General features: G+C 38.5%; 1 protein-coding gene across 1 annotated transcript in view; it reads left to right on the forward strand.

Moving 5' to 3' along the window:
• The first annotated feature begins 3,459 nt into the window (after positions 1-3,459).
• The window catches only part of LOC136253307 (mucolipin-3-like), a 52,115-nt gene continuing 39,393 nt past the window's right edge, over positions 3,460-16,181 (forward strand). The window contains exons 1-4 of the mRNA XM_066045949.1: positions 3,460-3,864; positions 9,407-9,568; positions 10,444-10,603; positions 11,763-11,928. Of these exons, the coding sequence (XP_065902021.1) occupies positions 3,496-3,864; positions 9,407-9,568; positions 10,444-10,603; positions 11,763-11,928 (857 nt within the window). The 5' untranslated portion in view covers positions 3,460-3,495. The remainder of the gene's footprint in view (positions 3,865-9,406; positions 9,569-10,443; positions 10,604-11,762; positions 11,929-16,181) is intronic.

Raw genomic sequence — 16,181 nt, forward strand, 5'->3', positions numbered from 1 at the left:
ATTAGTGTTGCTATGTACGCAATTTGTCACTATGTACTAAACACGCGTCAACACTAATTGGCGCTACATTGTTAACATAAATTCTAGCCAATGAAATTGCAATTACAACTTTTTCACTGCTACCAGTGAAATACGGGATAAATTTCACTGCTACTATTGAGACTTTTGTATGGGCAGTGATACAGGTATGGTATTAGACTAAAAATACCTCAAGATCCAGTCTTGAGATTGCCATTTTAAAAACATTTTCCACTTTACTTGTGGTCCACTAAAATTGCAACTTAAAGTTATGGTCATTTTCACAGTCAACTATTGATATAAATAATTGTCTTAAAATCTGATCTTACAAAGCAATAGTTTGATCTAAAGAATTGGCTTGTGCATCGCTGTAAGTTTGTTTGCTATTTCTTAGTTCCAGGTCTCAGTCACTTATCTCAAAATGCTTCCTTGCCGCAATTATGTTTCTAGATAATATGCTCTCACACTCCTCTGAAATCGCTTCAATCATCCCCTTAACTGACATTTTGCTACACAACAATCATGACAATATAGAACACAAAATACAAAATATGTAATTCAAACACAAAGTGTTTATAATATCCACACAAAAACAGCCAAGCTGTGAAAATGTGGTGCGGCCTTAAAAAGCCTGGATGAAAAAAGTTGTGAAATCAAAGGTGGCGGCCAATAAATGGCTACAATGATGTTAATGCTAATAAATTTGAACAATGCACACAGCCATTATTAACTACCCCCCCTCTCAGGTTTGTAAAACAAGGTTTTTTTAGCCACTGGCATAAGGCTTAGCCATAGGACAGGTACCCATGTTAGTTACAAGTCCAACATTAGTGGTAGAGCTGATATGCTGGTAAAGCCAGTCAGTTTACTGCTGAATTACTGACACATTAAATCCTTTTTATAAATATAGTTTGAAAGGCTCCTCCCTCCAAACTCGAAGTGTCTCGTGCATAGTAAGCGCCTCTAAAAACAACTAGACAGATGCAAACAGCATCGTGGGGCGAGCCTGAACATATTTAATGGGAGTATGCATAGCAGCAATAGTGGTCATATACAAATCTGATAACACAACGTAAAGCATAAGCAAGCAAACAAAATTATTATGTAGATAAATCAATGTTATTGTTGTGTGACTGATTCATTATTTTACATACTAATTCTGCCTTCTCTGCTGCAAGATTGTGTCCCTTTGCCGAGCATATCTTGTCCTGGAGTATTCTCTGTTTCTCCTTCGTCTTTCTTCAGCTTCTTCTGGTGTTTCTCGGTCCCTTCTCAATCTGTACAGCTGTCTCCTTCTTCTAAGCCGTTCTTCTGCATTCATTTAGCCAACCTTAGGTGATTTTCATATTCACGCGCTGATACACGTGTTTCATACGCTGTAATCTACGTCGTATATTTCTCCGTGACATGGTCGATGAGACGAACATATATGGAAGTGCTGTAATCTACTTCGTATATTTCTCCGTGACATGGTCGATGAGACGAACATATATGGAAGTGCTGTAATCTACGTCGTATATTTCTCCGTGACATGGCCGATGAGACGAACATATATGGAAGTGCTGTAATCTACGTCGTATATTTCTCCGTGACATGGTCGATGAGACGAACATATATGAAAGTGCTGTAATCTACGTCGTATATTTCTCCGTGACATGGTCGATGAGACGAACATATATGGAAGTGCTGTAATCTACGTCGTATATTTCTCCGTGACATGGTCGATGAGACGAACATATATGGAAGTGCTGTAATCTACGTCGTATATTTCTCCGTGACATGGTCGATGAGACGAACATATATGAAAGTGCTGTAATCTACGTCGTATATTTCTCCGTGACATGGTCGATGAGACGAACATATATGGAAGTGCTGTAATCTACGTCGTATATTTCTCCGTGACATGGTCGATGAGACGAACATATATGAAAGTGCTGTAATCTACGTCGTATATTTCTCCGTGACATGGTCGATGAGACGAACATATATGGAAGTGCTGTAATCTACGTCGTATATTTCTCCGTGACATGGTCGATGAGACGAACATATATGGAAGTGCTGTAATCTACGTCGTATATTTCTCCGTGACGTGGTCGATGAGACGAACATATATGGAAGTGCTGTAATCTACATCGTATATTTCTCCGTGGCATGGTCGATGAGACGAACATATATTTTTTTATTTTTTTTACGTGTTGAAAATGCTATACCACACGTACATACTGAAAACTACAACATACTACTACTTATTACCTAACTATATACTTATTACTACCTATATGTACTTAACTTAAGGCCAGGCCAATTTGATTGACAGTTTATCGTCCGGGATATTTGAAAAAGTCATGCGGGCGGGAGGTCATTTTTCATATTTCATAATTTTTTTAACATGGAAAAACATTTAAAAAGTAGCTTCACACAGTTGCTAGCTACTTTAACAATGATTGCAGAGCTTATTTGATTACGTCACTGTTAATACTTAGCTATTCGTTTATACAATCTCTCTTTAGAAATCCATTTATTGAATGTACTAACGAGTCCAGGCTGGGAATAATCGTCACGTGTGTTGCACACACCATGTTTTAATATACAAAAACGAGTTCAGAAGCGTAAGCAATGATTATCACGTGAGAAATAATGAATTATGAAATTATTGCTCTATTCCTAAAAACCCATGCGGGCGGTGACGATAAACTGTGAATTAATTTGGCCTGGCCTAACCAAACATATATGGAAGTGCTGTGATTTACGCCGTTTATTTCACGGTAAGTCCGTTTATTTCAGGGTCTCTTTCCGATTTCTTCTGTAGTTTTTTGGGCATGGTCGCTGAGACGAAAGTTACGTGGGCGACTCGCTAGTGTGGGGCTCGCTCAGGCTCGCCCCAATTATCGTTTGGCAGGTGTTCAACCCAGTACCGTACGCAAGAAAATTTTGACGAATTTGACGAATCGGTTTAATTCGTCAAATGTTTATAAGCGCCCTTAAAAGTACAGATTTTGCCTACAATTTCTTCATTTTCGTCAACATTTTATTCGTCAAATCTGCTGAAGTCTGAATTCGTCAAATTTTTTTGACGTCTAAATTTCCTTGCGTACGGTAATAGTTTTTGTAACAGTAAAATTCAACAGTGAACACTACTGAGAGGTGATTATTTGCTGTTATGTGTATACATCTACTGTAACAGATTGTAGCTATGATTGTAGCTAGCTATATAGCTACTCTCCTCGTTTAATGGAACTTGTTTGTGCCCCTCCTCTTGACAGTTCCTGGATCCGCCCCTGCCTGCCTCTGTACAAAGCCCACTATCTATCGCTGCCATTTATTATGTTGTGACGTCAATGCAACTCGAAATAAAATTAGACTGTTAGTGCATGTATCACGTGTGACATAGTTCATACGGACGCCGCGTACGTATTTACGTCTCTGCACCTTTGGCATACTTGTATTAGTATCTAGTTAGCTATCTACACTGTGAAAATGGGGAGCAAAATCGAACTGTCTGACGAAACTGAGCAAAATTTACTTATCAGGGTATTGGCGAGGATTCTAGCCTGCTTACTCACGTATACGATTGGTTCGTGCAATTACTCGTTTTGTCACAGAGTTGGTGTTGGCGTCAATGTTAACAATGAGAATAATGAAATACAGATGGAACAACTCAGAGTTAAACACGATGACCAAGAGAAGGAGTGGAAAACAAGATCATGTCGAGCTGATATCAGGATGAAGAAGAGGCTTCTTTATCATTTCAAGAGTCACATTGGCAAATGGAGAGACGAACATCAAAGAAGGTTTCCTTGGAAATTAGTGCTTCACGTGCTACTCCTTATAGTAGTTACTATGCAGGTAAGCTAGTACTACATAGCTGACTTTTGCTATCAGCCTGTTAGCCAGCTAGCTAAGATTTTTTCTTGTGAGTAGTCTTGTCAGAAGCTTACATACTGTAGGTAAAATGCTATCAGATTTGCTACACTAAGATGACTTATATTAATAATAATAATAATAGATCAAGTACACAATGCATGGAACGATACAATTACATAAGGGGTTTCAGCCTGTTAGTGTAACTGATGTATGATACTATATGTGCCTGGCTATGTGGCTGATATAATGTAGCATGTGCAAGTGTGAACTTATGTATGTGTCTGTGTACATGCATAGAGAAACTCACCTATTGTCAGACGGGCTCCAAAATTGGACATGATTACTCGAGCTACAACAGGAATTTTTGAACAACTTATATGTCTTTAGATAGTTCAAGGCTGTGGGACTTTGGACACCAAGTATCAATTTTCTCGGCTTCTTTGTCTGGTGGCAGCAGCCCTGCAAAGTCATTTCCCATTAATACATATAATTGGGGAAAAATGTCATATCCACCATCTACAAATCACACTTACATCCAATCAACAGTTTTATGTCTTTAAGTTGTAGAGCAACTCATCTACTTTCTAAATATCCCTAGTTTATTTATTCAAATCCTTTTAATCACAAATTACAAATCAAATAAAATGAGATTTCACTGGAGTAATAGTTGCACCATGAATTTAAGTGTATGGAGGTATATGATGTTTGTAAAAGTATACGGTACACATTTCCTGTAAGTATACTTAATCAAGTTTCCATATACTTAAATTTATGGTGCGATTATTACTCCAGTGATGTTTCATTTTATTTGATTTGTAATTCGTGATTAAAAGGATTTGATTAAATAAACTAGGGATATTTAGAAAGTAGATGAGTTGTTCTATAAAGTGTAGATATAAAACTGTTGATTGGAAGTAAGTGTGAATTGTAGACGGTGGGTGTCAGCGAATCAATTTTTTTCCTGATTATACGTATTACTAGGATAAATCTTTGGAAGGCTGCTGTGATGAGACGAGGAATCCAGAAAGGCTGATACTTGGTGTGTGAACTTCTACAACCTTGACCTAGGTGAGGATGTATGAAGTATTTAAATATTGTAACCCGTCTCTGTATAATCATGTGTCCGGGGTGAACCCATCTGATATTAGGTGAATTACTATACATTTTTATGGAGGGTCGATTAGTTTAGTGATATTGTAAAGGCAATACTAAAATCTTCACTTGTGGATGCAGACCCTATAGACAAATGTGCATGCATGCATGTCCATACCAACATTCCTGTGTATGCTGGCAATAACAAACATCATTAGGAACTTAGTTACTGCAGATAGTTGTTCCAATGTTTGTGACTACATTTGATAGGCAAGTACACATGTAACCTGTGTTGTTGCTATCAAATACATGGTTACTTGTATTGCTGCCCATCAAATGGTACCCTGTGTTGTTGCTATCAAATACATGGTTACTTGTATTGCTGCCCATCAAATGGTACCCTGTGTCTTTGATAATCAAATTAATGTTAGGGTGTGTCATTACTTATCAAATGTTAATTAATCCCTATCAAAGTTTAGTGTCTTACATGTTTAACTATGATGTTGTCTATCAATTGGTAGTACTGAGTACGTTAAACAAAATAATGTTAACTGCCAAAATGATGTGCCACGTGTGAATCTAGCATATTATTAACATTAACCTGGTATTGGTTACTATTGCTGTGAAACCATTAGTAACCCAAGAGTAAGTAAACAGATCAGATTAGTAGCTATGCCATTAGACAGTGTGTGTATTTAAAAAAAATCACAATTAGCTATTTGATTGTGACTTTACTACGTAGTAGCTACAGTATATTGTTTGAATACAAAAATCATCACAAACCTGTAGCTATATAGCTTTGTCATATTCTTTGAAACACTCATCTTACAGTACGTACTTTAACCATTCAGCTTTTGGCCATAAAACTATGTGTTTCTATTTGTAGAACAAGCAGTACACATGAATAGTTTGGCTATAGCTATAACAGTTTGAAATTTCATGCACACACATGATTTTGTGGCTGTTTTCTGCAAATCAAACTTGACATAATCATACAGTACTGTATATTAGGGATCATGGAGGTTTGGGTTTTTCTGGCCAAAAAATCACCCAAAAACCAGCTTCACAACACCATTCTGTCACCTTGGCAGTATGACCAAGCCCAAAATTCCTTCAGTACAATCCTAATGACTTCCAACAAATTGTTACAAATTAAAAAAAATTATGAATGGAATTTTCTACTGACTAACTGTCTGCTTGCCTGCCTGCCTGCCTGCCTGCCTGTCTGCCTGCCTGCCTGCCTGCCTGATGCCTTGAGGCAAGCATAACTCGATAATGGCTAAGGCTATGGGCTTGATTTTTTCACTGTTTGACGTTGCTTCATCCTGAGATGTGCCTTGTGGCATATATGCATACTGCAGTACATACAATGCACACATCATGGACTTACCTTTGTCCTCCTTTGTGTTCCATTTCTTTTTGCAGACAGCCCAAGGTGTTGATTTGCAGTAGCACAATGCATGACTTTCCTATAGTACATTTGTAAATGGGAATTGTCTGTAGTTTCCATGGTGACTGGATTGATTGCAGAAGTGATTCCAACACTGTTCTTCATTTGTAACACTGTGCAAAGGGCTGAATGAGCATAATTGAAAGTGAAGTGTAATGGCCACTGCACTTTTGAGGCAGTAATTGATAATTGGGGGTGGGCAAATTGTCGTATTGTCCTGGTGACTGGATTGATTGCAGAGGCACTTCTACTGTTTTTCATTTGTAGCGCTGTGTAAAGGGTGACCATAGCTGAAAGCGAAGCGTAATGGTCACTGCACTTTCAAAGCAGTATTTAGTAGCTAGGGAATGCATTCAGATGAATACATTAATTACGGTGCCATCCTTCCTTTTGATGTGGTATGCATGGGTTCACCAGTCATAATAATGTTACAAAAATGTAAACAGACAAGTTTAAGGAAATATTAGGAATTTTAAGTTCAATTAGGGATCATAACAAAAAAGTAGGGAAACAAGGGAGATCGACTACACCTGCAGATTATACTAGTGAACATTTAATCCCTAATTCAGTCTTGGTCTTGGTTATAGACTGAATTAGAGATTAAATGTTTGCTAGTATATCTGCAGGTGTAGGCGACCTCCCTTGTTTCTCTGCTTTTTTTGCTTTGATCCCTAATCAAACTTAAAATTTCTAATTTGTCCTTAAACATGCATTTCTGTGGTTGTGATGTTTACCCATAATTAAGTCCACTTTTATATTGCACAACTTTGTGGAAGTTAAAGAACACTTTTGGCATTTTAATTCTTCCATGAAAAATCAATACAGTGCATGCATCAAGGATGTCCAAAACAACTTTAATTAAACTTCATGACCTCAATAATAAGACCACCTTTTATTGAGACCAGTATATTTGGTGGCCCTGTTACATGCTGAAGAACCACTACTACAAGTATACTATCAATTTCATATTGCTTGTATTATGCAAGCAACTTTTGTGAAGTGTAGAAAATCCTACTTTTTACAGGGGTGTAAGTATATATACTGAGGAATTCTGGATCCTGAGCTATATATGGCTTTACCAAGATAGCTTGTATTTGGATCAAGTCTGCACATGGTTTATAATTATAGGTACTCAAACGTTTCAAGTTGAGATTCTGATTTTCTGCTGTATGGACTTTTAGCCTTCATGCAGGCCACTGGTGGGTAGTGATAATTAATTTAAAAATGCAGTATGCAATCCAATATAGTTGTTTGTTATTCTTCTACAGTGTCAGTCATTGGCTTCATTATACTTGGAATAACCACCAATTGTCACCTTTAGGGTTGGTGACTCTAGCTTGCCAGTTATATTCATAACTTCCTTTGAAAAGAATCATTGTTTGTGATTGCCTACTTTGACTTGTTAGCTACCTACTCCAAACACTTCACAAAGTTCTTTAGCATGTACTGCACAAACCAATGGACAACTATTTTTGTATATTACACAGGTTTCATTGTGGTAAGTATGGAGTACTAGTGCACTATACAGTGGAGCCTCCCTTATCTGGACCTCTATTATCAGGCACCTCCATTGTCTGGACAGCCCAATTGGTCATGTGGCTTGTAGTTTATTGACCACAATGAAGTGAAAACACAAGGAGGGAGTTGCTGTTTACCTGTTTGATGGCTTGTTTATTCTACTAAATAACTACCTCTTGGTTGCTACGTGATAATGCATGTTTTACAGCTACCATGAATGTTCTGTAGTGACTTCCCTCTCTGGCCACTAAACTGCATAGCACTAATTGACAGCAAAAGCAATATTACGTATATTCAAGTTAGTCACTTTAGCAAAAACTGCATGATGACATGTTATTTCTTAGTTATGGACATTTTTGAGATATGGATGGTAGTATGTACCAGACTGCCCAGATAAGAGAGGTTCCACTGTAGTCAGTTCATGTTTACCTCATCCCCAGCTTATTTTCCAATATAACACTTGTCATTCACACATCCCTTAAAGCATATAATAGCACGGTATTACGTTAGTACTGTATAGAAGGGATCATGGAGGTTTTGGCATTCTTGCTCAAAAGTATCAACCAAAAGCCAGCCTTAAATTTCCTTTATGGCAGCTTAGTAGCATTGGTAAAGCATACCAAAGTCCATTGACAAAACACCTAAACCCTTCTAAAATAATATTTCACAGAATTTTCTACTGAGTAACTGATGCTTCAGCCAGCATACCTGACAGTTAAGGCTATGACCTCACTGCTGGATATTGCTTTGGCCCAAAATGTGCCTTTTCATCAATCGCAGCAGCTAAAATGCATGCATCATAGACTTTCCTTTGTCTTTGCTTGTGTCCTATTTCCTTTTCTACTATATACTACATAGATGTTGATTCAGCATGACAATAGGTCATTGCTTGAGTGCTTTAATATCTTTAGTGTAACTGGATTGATTGCAGAGGCGCTTCTGATACTGTTCTTCATTTATAATGCTTTATAATGGGTGGAACATTGCTGAAAATATAGTAGAATGGCCACTGCACATTTCAGTAACTGATATAGTCAGTGCACACATTCAGTAGCACAATTGATTTTTAGAATGCAACTGGCACCATTATTTCCTATGATATACGTGTGATAGTTTACCAGCAATGAATCGTATTATTACAAGAAAAGTAAACAAACAAGTATAAGAAAAATAAGAAATTTTATGAATCATAGAAAGTAATGAAACAAGGGAGGTCATCTATACCTGCTATACTAATGAACATTTAATCCCTACTTCAGTCATTGCTATACTGTTGACAAGCTGTATGTATATGGCTTAAGTAGGCACTAGTATAGTTGCATAACCTTTGCTTTTTAATTCTATGATCCCTACTCAAATGTGAATTTCTAATTTTTCCTTACACTTGTGTACTTGTATACTGAAGGTCTATCCACACCATGTGTTGAAGTGTATAACATAGTGTGTCTGTTGTTATTATTCCAGGTGTCACTTTATGCAAAGGAGAAGTTTAAAGTAACAAGTTTTATGGCTCAAAACCTTATAGGTTTTAAGGAGTGTTACATCATATCAGAATTTAACAAACCAGTTGAAGACTTGTATAAATTTTCTGATGTATATAGACAGATTGAACATGTTGTTGAAACTGTAAGTGAATTTTTAAGTAAATACATGATGCAGAAATAATTATGTTTTTAAAACAATTTTAGGTGTAGCTATGTGTGTAAATAACAGATGTGATTACAGTATTATATGTGACCGGGCCTGCGAAAACAGGGCATGTGGGCGCACGATTTTTGTATACTTTTTCGCACTTTCATCACTCATAACTTTTTGTACCATTACGCTATGACACTGCAATTTTCAGCTCTTAGTAAGCATTTAATTGGCATCATGCTGCAAATTACAAAATGGATAAATATTTTTCCAGTACTGAGATATGACCTGTAGAGTGATGAGGTGTAGTTTGTACCCACTTGCCCTGTTTTCGCAGGCCTGGTCACATATACTCTCAACTTTGAGGATACACTTATCATCTTCTGCAGTGGGATGGGCACTAGCTACTGCTCTTAACACCGAGCTTCCTGTATATTATTTTCTAGTTAAAATGTGGAAAACACCATATTAAAATTTTAGATCAGTTGTTGTGTATTGGCACTTGATAAGTGAGCAAATGGTGGCGATATAAAAATAAAATAAATGAGGCAGGAGGAGCAAGTCTTAATTTAATGTCAGGCTATCAGATTCCCAAAGCAATTAGTATTTTGAAATTCACGTAAGTCTTCATGTAGCGCTACATATGTGTATCACAGAGTAAGACTCACTTTGTTACTATTCTTCTCCCTGTAAACAGTGTGATCACCTTGCAATTAGACCAAACCTGTGTTTCATGTGCATTGAAAGGGTTAGGGTCATGTATTTCTTGGATGTACATATGTACCTGCACTATGCAATACTGTATGTACTTGTCTCTTTCTTTTTTAATGATCTAATGTTGTGTGAACATGTTCTTGTCACTGCAGTATTACAGTGTTTCGACAGAAGCAGTAAATTATTTTCTCTATCATCATCCAAATGGACCTTCTCGTACTCCAAATGATTTGATGATGACAGTTGAGTATACAGAACATCAACAATGTTTTGACGTGATCACTAACATTAATGCTGGCATTACATTTCCACGTAAGTGGCTATAATGCATACATACATCTACACTACAGGTAAGATGTGGTTCTAAACAAGACATGTGGTACCTGTTCATGCATGCATGCATGCAAAGCAAAGTCTTTGGCTGCCGCTGGCATGGTCATGCCTACCCAGCAAACCAGCACTGGCACACCTGTACACTACTCAGGTGATATACTGTATGTATACAAGTCAGAACAGGCAAAATCTCCTAGATAACCTGCAGGAGGCTTTCACAGGTGAAGGTATGGGTACTGGAAGTCCCACTTGGCTTCTTTCCCATCACACACATACACACACACGTACACACACATGCACGCATGAATGTGCACACACACACACACACACACACACACACACACACACACACACACACACACACACACACACACACACACACACACACACACACACACACACACACACAAACACACACACACACCTGCATGCACACCCACAGATGCATGCACACACACACTCACACCAGTATAATACAGTATGTGACCAACTTTTTGATAATCATCGATCTACACACACACCAGTGAAATTCACTTAAGCTTTTCACCATGAATGGACAACTGCACCAATAAGCTACACATTTGTACCATAGTGCATGGCACTGATTTGCTCAGACTGCTTTTCATGAGTGGAGACATTTGCCAGCCATAATGCCATTGGCCAACTGAAACACAAGGCTAACTAGGAACACGAATAGCCTTGGACTGTTGCCCCAGATGTTTTCTACTTGGATTTCTTTCATTTTCAGTAGCACAACTGGTCTTGAGAACCAAATATTAAGGCTGGAAGCACCATATGACCTACTTAGCCATCTTCTGTTTATATACTTGCCCACCACCACCCATGATAGCATGTTTGTGTTACAGGTATCATTGTGAAAAAGGTGCTTGAAATCATGGCTATATCAATAGCTAGTTTACTATGGATAAAGTGAAATAAACACTACGGTTGGCTGCATTCATGGTGAAAATTTCAAACTCATAGCTTTTGACCTTCCTAATTGCTATATTGGATTGATATGTTTAAATCACATATATCATGACCTATTGATGTACGCAGATCACTGGTTTTCCCAAATTACATGTACTGTAGGTTACATATGATATTCTTACATTGATTGTGATATTCTGTGTTATAGCAAGCAATGATCATCTTGTGATTTCTCGAGCAATTTACCAACCCAATGCAACAGACTTAACTGATGAATGGTGTACAGATAACGATACATGTTGTTCCATGGAAGACTGTGATCATTCTGTGATGGATCAAGTCACGTATTTTATAAATAGTAATAATAGTTACAGGTGAATATAATTATTTGCTTTGTATTGCACACATACAAATGTATATATGCATGCATGAATGTACATATGCATATGAAACAGTTTCACTTCTCAGATCAAAGAAGCCACCTGGGCTACATTTCGTATGTATACTTAATGTTTAGTTACGCTACCACTCACCTATTTACGTGCTCTGTTCCTCGGATCTTCATTCTTCACCTCCAGCAATCCATTGATTGAGGAGGGGGTTTGGTAAGTGCCAGGGGGACTCATCTGCCATGGTATATGGCCTAGGCAAGGTTATGTAATTCCAGCGGGGCCAAAGTAGGAAGTACTTTTGGTTTATTGATGCTTGGGTAATGAAAGAGTTTAGAGCAGAGAAGCGTCTCTGTCCTAAACTCTTTACAATAGAGGCCAAACGGGATAACCTAGTGGATAAGGCAGATATCCTAAGTGAGGCCCCCTGGCTGTCTCAGACTCCTCTAAGGAGAATGGACGAACTGCTTATAGCAGTAGTAGGTGATGTGTTGACCTGCGGGTCACCACTAATTTGTGTCACATGGCTTTAGCCAGATTGTGACAGCATCAACACCTGTGCGCAGGTGCCAGATTGTGCTAGTGATCTGGTTGGGAGAACGTCTCCTGGTAGTGATCTGGATGGGAGAGCGTCTCCGGCTAGCAATCTGGTTGGGAGAGCATCTCTAGTTGGCAGTTTGAATGGGAGAGCGTCTCCTAATAATGATCTGGATGGGAGAGCATCTTCAGCTAGTGATCTGGTTGGGAGAGCGTCTCCTGGTAGTGATCTGGATGGGAGAGCATCTCCGGCTAGCAATCTGGTTGGGAGAGCATCTCTAGTTGGCAGTTTGAATGGGAGAGCGTCTCCTAATAATGATCTGGATGGGAGAGCATCTTCAGCTAGTAATCTGGTTGGGAGAGCGTCTCCTGATACTGATCTGGATGGGAGAGGCAAGCAGCTGTTAGCAACCCAATTTCCTGATGGCACTCTGAACTGGAGGGGCTTGTCTGTGACTGCAGGCAGGATAAAAGAGCATCTCTCCTGACAAAGATTTGAACTGCGAGCATCCCTCAATAGCAATCTCTACTTGTGGTAGCAGCTGGCAGGGTGAAGGAATCCAGTCAGACCTACAGCTGAAGAACTCGCAACAAAATGCATATGATAGTACAGTCTTTCATGTAAATGTTTAGAGTACAACAACAACAACAACAACATTATGTGTCTACTTAGCTTGCTCCACTGCTTACTATGGCTGAGCGATACTACCGTTTTAGCGATATATCGCGATGTTTTGAAAGTATCGATATCGCGATATTTTGTTATTAACTATCGTGATACCATGCCTGTACATTACTGTCATTAAAAATCCATTTGTTATGCAGTAGTAGGCTAAGAATTCTTGTAAATGATAAAGTCCACCCATCTGGTTTCCCCTGCAGAGAGGTGTGAACACCATACCAACCTCAAAGCATGTGTTACAATAACTGTTACTGTAAACAAGGATGATAGTGGCTAGTTTGTTATCACCTATAAGGACTTCCTGCAGGAATGCTGAGCAATAAGCTATGTAGCACCAGCTATGATTGACTTATTGGTAAGTAGCGTGAACTATTCAGTATCGTGAATAGTGGCTTTAGAATCGATCGTGATACCAAAATGGCAGTATCAGTCAGCCCTACTGCTTACACTACATATGTATGTAAGTACCACTATTGACAATGGGATACTGACTAGAATTTTTAACTGCCAACATACTATGCCAATTAACATAGAGTACCTGTGTGTAGTGAAGTTTGTGAACTGTTCAGTGGGTAGGGACAGGGTGGGAAGATTTGTTACAACAGGTATGAATTACTGCCAACGTGTTCTGCTCACTTTGTTGCGCATGCGTTGTTCTTATTGGAGCCCACTGTTGCATGCTAATATTTTGGGTACTTGCGCAGCCTGCGCTTCACAACATTAACTGTGTTTAATAACTTAAACTTTATGAAATGTAGCCAGGATACAACTGAGCAGTGATTACATAGATGTTGAGGCCAAAGTCGATTGTGGGGATCGATTAATACTCACATGATTAGGATGCATGACTTGGATTTCATCATGAAAACCACTGAGACGGAGAGTGTTTTGTTATTCTCACCAATTACGAGTTGAAAAATGTTGGGCTAAAGTGAGAATTAGTGCTATAGCTTATTCGTCAATTATTTCCACATGTTTTCAAATGTGGACATGCCCCCATCATGAAGCTACCACTCTGCATGGAGTAACCACTCTGCAAAGCAAGCTTACCTATCTAGGCCTTTAGTGAACTCGCACTTTTTCCATAGATGGGTCAACAGTACTGATTAAAACATTAAATTCGTGTAACCAAAATTCTCCATGATATCTCTAGGATATGTCCGTTTATCATAACCAAACATAACCAGAACGTACTAGCTACTGACCCATAATCAAAAATTTTAGGTATGCATATATAATATATTCAGTGACTGCACTTGTATTGGCTTGGGTGAGTGATCACCCTGTACAGGCTATCAGCCTGATAAGTGCTACATATTAGCTGTAATATGGGGCATTCAGACTTTGCTTAATATGTATGCCTTCGGACCTGCAGCCCTCGGGCAGTTGGGCATACATATCAGGCAAAGCCCTCATGCCTGTGTCACAAATATTACATTTATATATACATGCAATAGTTATACCACGCGGACACAAGTGCTTTGCTGATACTGTATAACAGGAATGATTCATCAAAGAAAACATTTGCAAAATTTTGCAATTTTACATGCATTCATGAATATTTTCTTGCAAGACTTTTCCTACAATAAAAAAATGAAAAAGTTAACCTGAAAAATTGCACCTTTAACAGGGTAATACTAGCACTGAATCTTCAACCTTCCTCGTACGAGTCATGCCTTAGTTTATGCAATGTTCATATACTGAGTGCGCATAGCTACTCTCCTCACAACTAGCTAGCTAAATTGCTATGATGCTACAGTGAGGCACATGACTGTGCGATTTGGACAGAGATGCAAAACTCCAGCAACAGTAGCTAGGTAAGAGGCAGTGGAAGGAATCATTGCTAGCTACTACAGCCAGGAAATTCACTGTGTGTGGGCGTGTCTTATAGTTCTTAGTGCCACCCCAGTGCCTATTGGCTATCGTTGATCTGCTCATTATAACAACAAAATAAACACATTAAACTACTTCTTAACCACAAAATCAGTGATCTACACAAAATGTCAGAGTCGAGCGTTCCCCATTTCATAACTAAATGGTTGTAGGCACGCGCCCATTTCCTAAATTACTTCATTCATACGATTAATCATGAATGTTCTCACAAATGAGGAATTACGTAGTAATCATTCGTGAATGCAAATCATTCCCGTTACACGGTAGCATGAAGGCCACAGGCCCGAGTGCAAGTGTGTATATATCAGGCAAAGCACGAGTGCCCATGGTATAACTAGTATGTTCTACTTTGTGTACTCACTTCCCTGATGAACTCTTTCATTCAAAAATCGACCGAATTTTATAGGTGAACTATTAAATTTCAATTATAGGTCTATTCTCATAACATTTTCAGTATATGTTAGCATGAATAGCTGTGACATTTTCACTACATTAGCACTAACTCATAACAGTGTATATGTGACTGGGCCTGCGAATATAGGGCATGTGGGCACATGATTTTTGCCTACATTTTCAAAGTTTCAACTCTCATAACTTTTTGTACCATTATGCTATGACATTGCAATTTTCAGCTCGTAGTAGGAATTTAATTGGCATCATGGTACAAGTTCCAGAATGCAAATATACTCTTCCAATACAGAGATATGACCTGGAGAGTGATGGGGTGTAGTATGTGCCCACATGTCCTGTTTTTGCAGGCCCGGTCACATATACACATACTGTTTAATTGTGGGAAATAATAATTATACTTAAGTATGATGTCAGGATCTACCATGTGCAGCATTGTCAACAAATCGCTAATATGAAGAACAAGACTAGGGCTGAGTGATTATGAAATTTTGCTACTTTCATGATTGTAGGATGCAACATATCACGATTGTGATAAGTATCACGATATTAAGACTCACGGTAGTGAGTCGCGCGGCCAAGAAACTACAAAGCGCACGCCCAATTAAAAGACGCACGGCCACTACTGTGAGTTATTTACGTGTAGGGCCGGTTTTGCAATATTAGTCCTAAATTATGCAACATCTCTCAATAGATTTGTATTGCGTTGTGTGATAAA

The sequence above is a fragment of the Dysidea avara genome, chromosome 4 (assembly GCF_963678975.1).
Source record: "Dysidea avara chromosome 4, odDysAvar1.4, whole genome shotgun sequence".
NCBI lineage: Eukaryota > Metazoa > Porifera > Demospongiae > Dictyoceratida > Dysideidae > Dysidea > Dysidea avara.